Here is a 6,310-nt window from a genome sequence, read left to right as displayed (position 1 = left end):
AGATTTATTCATACTATTGTTCTAGATTTATTCATACTATTGTTAGATTTATTCATACTATTGTTTCAGTGGTAGGTAACATTCCTATTAAAACATCAAAGTAATCTCAAAAATATGCCGACTTAATGATATGCCGACTTAATCTCAAAGATATGCCGACTCAATCTCTCGAAGGTGCAAAGGTAGAGTTGCATGCATCCCAAAGGTGCTAAGGTAGAGTAGCATGCATATATTCATAGTGTTAGGTTGAGTGTATAGGAGTTTTTATGAGCATCTGCACTTTATTTCGGAAAAAAAAAGGATAATCAACCCCAAAAAAAGTCGTCTTAAATTCGTTATCTACTCAAATCACCTCAACCGCCTGTACACATGACAAAAGGAATTACTTGTACCAGATAAGGTACACGACAATTTAGGGTCACAACGAGTGCAGCCACTAATACTTTGTCAGCAAGTACAATTTTAAGGTACGTGAACATTGCGGCAGGCAAAGTATCACATCACCATTGAGAAACAACATGAATTGTGACAATAGGCAACAATCCAGAATTTCAACCCTGATGCTAAAGGATACAAGTGATAAACATGAAACAGTTCAACACTCATGTTGCCTCATTTGTAGAAATCGAAGTCTGTCTCTGGCTTCTTCACATTGGTCCGGTACCCCTTCTCGAAGTCCTTGGGGAGGATGACATACCGGTTTTTACGGACAGCATGCATGCCAGCTTCTTGACAGATAGCAGCAATCTGAAACAAAAAGGACAAAAAATTAACATAATGCAGATGGGTTAAGGGTTCAGGTAAAGTAAAATCTAACACCATCAGAACATATCTACTAGTAAACGTGGTTAGGAGAAAAGCAAGATACTGATGTGATTTTGTAAACTTCGCTAGTATGAAGAGTATTGATCTACACAGCAACTAGGGATGAAAACAGTCGGGGAAATGGTCTAATCATTTTTTTATTTCGTATTTTTATTCAGGAACGGGAACAAAATCGGAAAAGCTCGGTTGGGAAAGCTAAATCAGATATACGGAATGTCGGAAACGAAATAATTTGATTGGGAATGTGTCAATGGTGAGGAACCGATAATTAAAAGCAGGAACAACAAACCACACGACAACCTCAACGGTTCAACTCAACGCAAAGAATGCAACCATGATACTACCTAAGACAAAGTAGATGCTGCAGTACCATTGTATACATATATGATGAGAATGACATAATCACATATTCAAGTTGATAGACCCAAGTTGTTAGTCCATAGATCAAGTTCAACACAGGCCAACATGGCATCACAGGTAACTGGTTCAAATCACCATAGGTCCATTTCTGGTAACACCATAATTAAAAAGAAAGACTCTTTCATGTTCTACAAATGCATGTAACGATAAGAAAAATAAAGAACCAATTTTACAGGACAACAATGTAGTAAAATGGAGCTGGCTAAGGTTGGGGTCCATTTTTCACGCACAGCCAACAAAGGTTAAAGTATCAAATAAAATGGAGCTGGCTAAGGTTGGGGTCCATTTTGCTTTGAGGTTACATGCATGCAGCAGGCCGGAAGCAAACCAGCAAGCGCACCCATGCGGCCCACTTAGCTAATCGGAAGAGCAACCGAGCAGGGCAGTTGATGGCAGCAGCAGCAGTTGTTTTGTACCACCTCGTGAAGGCACGAAAGACTGGCATCTATGCACTATAAAAGGGGGCGCCAGCTGCCAGGTGCTCCAAATTTTCACAGCCGAGTTCTTGCACCGGGCCTTATTGTTCCTACCTCCTACAGGCTGCTGGACCTAAACAATAAATGTGGGAAAAAAATCCGGACGAAAACAGGAATTCCCGAGTAAAAATGGGATTCCGAAGAAACGGTCAGGAAAAATGCAAAATCGTTTTCACTCCCGTGAACGAGGCTTCTACACCGATTTCGGATTTTACCGACAAAAGCGGGAAACGGTAGGTTAAATCATGAAACAGGGCCGGTTGGGACGGGAATTTTCCCATCCCGCTTTCACCCCTACATACAACTAATGTCCTGAGACCCAAAATGGTACTGTGCTTCAGAAGTTGAAATGCAAATCTATATAAAAGTAAATTGATAAATAATACGGAAATAACTCACATCAGCAGCACTGATCTTGTCAGGTCTGGAAACATAATCTTCCAAATCAACCTCATCACTCAAGTTCATTTTGGCAGTGCAGACCTGAAGAAAGAGCAGACATCGAACGTGAAAAAGAATCACAAGCAAAGAAAATTTAGCAACCGAGAAAGCTCTATAACCAACACCTCTAATGACGAATGGATGTGGAAAAGAAAATTGTAACAAAGAAACTAATTAATAATTGGAATTGTTTGCAAATCCTAGACAAACCATCACATAGTAAATGCACTAAATACAGATTTAATTTCATTTGAAAAAAATATAGATTGTCTAAAGATGAGCATGTGCATCTGTGCAGAACAACTTTGCTATCGGTATGATCTGACTCTATGTAAAACATCCTAAATTTATATAAACTCTTAAAGAACAAATAGCTATTTGCATTGCACAATGTATCCAAAAAGATTTAGTTGCTACTAACTGAACTTAAGTAATCCATTTGTGGAGCAATATGATGAGCAAGAATAAAAAACCAGCAACAAGGTAATACATCCACAACATCATAAAAAACATACCAATAACTGTTTCAGGATAACAATAACTTACCTGGAAAACAAGCCTCTTCTGACGTCGGTCAGGAAGAGGGAACTCAATTTTCCTGTCAAGTCTACCAGGACGCAGCAGTGCAGGATCTAGAGTATCTGCTCGGTTAGTTGCCATTATAACTTTCACATTCACTGTTTGATCAAACCCATCCATCTGCAACATACACAAGCACGTTATTACTATTAAAAAGAAATAGGGAATATTATCTTTGAAAATATAGCAATTTTCCAAAGTTAGCTTTTAGACAACAGAGCTGTTTACTGATTTTATAGTCAATTTTTCTCTTTTCTCAAGCAATAGAAGAAATTCTCAAATTGAAACAAAGTATAAAAAATACAAATTGAACTTGCATAGAAACTTCAACTTATCAGGCTAAATACAGGTCCATTTTTAAATGCTCCAATGTTCTCTAGAATAAGAAACAATAAATCTGAAGCACTGGTCTTAAAGACCTAGTCTTTACTTGATTAAGTAGCTCCATAAGGATACGCTGAACTTCTCGGTCGGCACCGGTCTGAGCATCGAACCGGGCAGTTGCAATAGCATCAACCTCATCAATGAAAATGATTGCTGGGGCATTCTCCTTAGCCAAACGGAACACATCACGAACCATTCTAGGTCCCTAGAAAGGAATTCAAAGATCATTTAGCATCACAAATGGGACTGATAAATCTGTGACAACCTAAAAGAATCAACTGCAAATTCTTATATGGACCACAAGTATCTATGAATAACCACTAACAACAACGCAAGAATTAAGAAGTATACGTACTAGTATTAGTCAAACAAAAAACTTGAAAAATATTAACAGTAGGTCATCTGTGGTACAAAAAGATAATTTCGGTGACACATGTAGACTGAATAAAATGGAGTGTGTGGACTATAAACATAACTGTTGTGAAGCTACCAGGAAACCAGAATGCTACCATTGACAGAGATTACTAGCACATTCAAGCATGCACCACAGCACCGGACAACATAACCAATTGTAAACACCTTTCTAGTTAATGGTTTACTTCTGTATAGGAGATACAGAAACACTAACCTTTTTCTACCCCAACCTTTTTCAATGAACAAAAACACACGCTGCTATAGAGAACTTGAATACATTATCATAAACAAGCATGAGTGGGCACAAATGATGCCATAAAAATTAACTTGTTAAGCTATAACATGCATCAATTTTCTATATTTTATTTGGAAAACCATGCACTATGTTAATAGGTCCCAACTTACCTCACCCAAGTACTTCTGTACGAACTCCGAACCGACGACTCTTATAAAAGCAGCAGTAGTGTGATGTGCCACTGCTTTGGCAAGCATGGTTTTGCCAGTACCTGGAGGACCATACAGAAGCACACCTCTTGGAGGATCAATACCAATCTGCTTGTACAACTCATGATGTGTCAAGGGTAACTCAACCGCCTCCCGTATTTCTTGCTTTTGGATGTCGCACCCTCCAATATCCTGTACACCACCCCCCATCAGAAAGCAATAAATTGTCACACATCCAAACCAAATGCACAAACATCTCTACATCTACTTAAAATAATAGCTTTTATAGTTTTATGTACAGGCATCACCACCACATCCCTATATTTCACTTTTATAGTTTTATGCAGCACCCCTGCCACTGAACACAAATCAGTATCTACACCTACTCCAATCTCCTGCAATGGCACCATGTGAAAAAGATTATACATGTACAATGCTTGAGTACTTCTTTGATTTGTGTGCCTTTCCACCAATGCATGGAGAATTCTGTTATCTTTCAACAAAATCCTGGAAACATTTCCTTTTTAGGTGCCAATATAAAACTGAAGGAGGAAATTTGATCTCATATTCACAAAAATTCTCATAATAATGTTAGCACAGATCCAACATCTGATGTGGTGCACAGCCTTAAAATCCTCTCAAACTACGAATTCAGGAGGAATTGTGATGGTGCTAATGGCGACAGAATCCCAATATTCTATATAAATTAAGCCCAGATTGCAAAACAAAACACAAGTTCATCCAGCTTTCAACTGGTTTCTGCACAAATTTCCACTTTTTTCCTAAAATATGATGCTATCAGATTTAAAACTGTAAATATCTAGAAGTTCAGAGCAAAGTAAATCATCCCAATTTTGTTTGCTTGCCTGATCGATGTTTAATGCCTGCCTCTTAGTTGTACTTGTGTTGTTGAAAACTCTTCTATTCCTAAAAATCTCATCCTTGCGGGAGACTACTGTAATCAATGACATCTTCAAATCTGCCAGCCCTACGACTGAAATTGGTAACATTGACAAAATCTAGGGACCAACCTTACGAATAAACTAATTGCTGAGCTATGATTCGGGCAACAAAGGTAGCCTGCTCTATTTAGCACCAGATCCACTAAAAGTCAAATTAACGTGGGGATCCAGCAAAAACGAGAAGAAGCTCACGTTATACGTGACGTTGGGCTTCTCCGACGACCCGAGCAGGGAGATGCTGGAGTCGGCCTCGGGCGGCAGCACGTCGACGAGCGCGTTGGAGTGGCGGTGCAACGCGACGGACGCCGAGGGCTTGAGCAGCTCGCGGTTGATGGTGCTGAGGATCCGGACGTAGTAGTTGCTGCCCGTGGTGGAGCCCACGATGCCGTTGTTGCCGTCGACCATCTCCATGAACTGGCCGATGACGAGCGGCACGGACTGGATCCGCTTGACCTCCTCCTGCGCGCGGAGCAGCTCGCGCTTTAGGTTCTTCTGCTCATCCTTGACGTATTCCTCCTGGATCTCAACGAACTCCATGTGTCGCTGGAGCGACTTGAGGCGGCCGTAGAGGTCGTCGTCGTCCTCGGCGGACGCAGTGGTGGAGGCGGAGGCCGCGGATGAGGCCGGGTAGGATGGCGGGGGCGCCATCGGGGTGGCCGCAGGGGGGGCCGGAGCGGTGGTGGCAGCCGCCATCGCAAGGAGGCGCTGGTTAGGGTTTCGAGAGGTGGGTTCGAGTTTGCGGACGGATCGGAGGACGAGAGGTTCGACTGCACAGCTAAAAGACGGGTCGGCTTTGCTTTGCTTGGAGGAAGGGAAAGAGCTGTGTGGCAGACACCCGCACATGCGTACTCCCTCCGTAAATATAAAAAAAACACTGAAAAGTCAATCAATTATATTTTTCAAAATAAAAGTTAATCAATTTTAAATTTATCAAATTTATTCAAATATAGTACTAATATTTATGTAAAAAAATATCAATAAATTAATCATATAATATATTTTATACTAAATTTATTGGAGATGTGAATGTTAGTATTTTTTTATAAACTTGGTCAAATTTGAAATATTTGACTCCTCGATAAGCGAGAGTTCCATTTTATTTGATGGGAGGAGTAGAGCCGTCCGGAATTCCTCCAATATTTTGTCTAATATCGTGATACTTTGACACGTTTTTGTTGATGGCAGTGTGAACCGCAAGCACACGGATCAGTTGTAGTTTTTCCCTTAGAGATACCCCTAAGATTTATCAATCCACGGACCAAGGAATTTGCACACTTAACTAAGCACTGATAAATGTAACCGAAAGCTCTTTGTATAGGATATGATTATGTTAACAAAAGAACTAAGCAATCGATATCAAGCAGA

At 40.3% G+C, this 6,310-nt stretch overlaps 1 protein-coding gene across 1 annotated transcript; it reads right to left on the bottom strand.

Moving 5' to 3' along the window:
• Positions 1-382: 382 nt before the first annotated feature.
• LOC117851725 (26S proteasome regulatory subunit 6B homolog) lies at positions 383-5,747 on the bottom strand. Its single transcript, XM_034733606.2, has 6 exons — positions 5,138-5,747; positions 3,945-4,175; positions 3,172-3,330; positions 2,709-2,861; positions 2,121-2,204; positions 383-747 (listed from the first exon to the last, which is right to left on the bottom strand). Exons 1-6 carry the CDS (start codon positions 5,636-5,638, stop codon positions 613-615), a joined length of 1,263 nt encoding a protein of 420 aa, XP_034589497.1. The 5' UTR covers positions 5,639-5,747; the 3' UTR covers positions 383-612.
• Between the last annotated feature and the right edge of the window lie 563 nt (positions 5,748-6,310).

Source organism: Setaria viridis, chromosome 1, assembly GCF_005286985.2.
Source record: "Setaria viridis chromosome 1, Setaria_viridis_v4.0, whole genome shotgun sequence".
NCBI classification, from domain to species: domain Eukaryota; kingdom Viridiplantae; phylum Streptophyta; class Magnoliopsida; order Poales; family Poaceae; genus Setaria; species Setaria viridis.
This window is presented reverse-complemented; position numbering and strand designations above follow the sequence as displayed.

What these genes read in the sequence shown, in the direction of transcription:
- LOC117851725 (XM_034733606.2), bottom strand. Translation starts at nt 5,638, where the DNA reads ATGGCGGCTGCCACCACCGCTCCGGCCCCCCCTGCGGCCACCCCGATG. An exon ending in TACAGAAGTACTTGGGTGAG is followed by an intron (nt 3,331 to 3,944) that starts GTAAGTTGGGAC and finishes ATTCCTTTCTAG; the next exon opens with GGACCTAGAATGGTTCGTGA. An exon ending in AGAAGAGGCTTGTTTTCCAG is followed by an intron (nt 2,205 to 2,708) that starts GTAAGTTATTGT and finishes CTCTTTCTTCAG; the next exon opens with GTCTGCACTGCCAAAATGAA.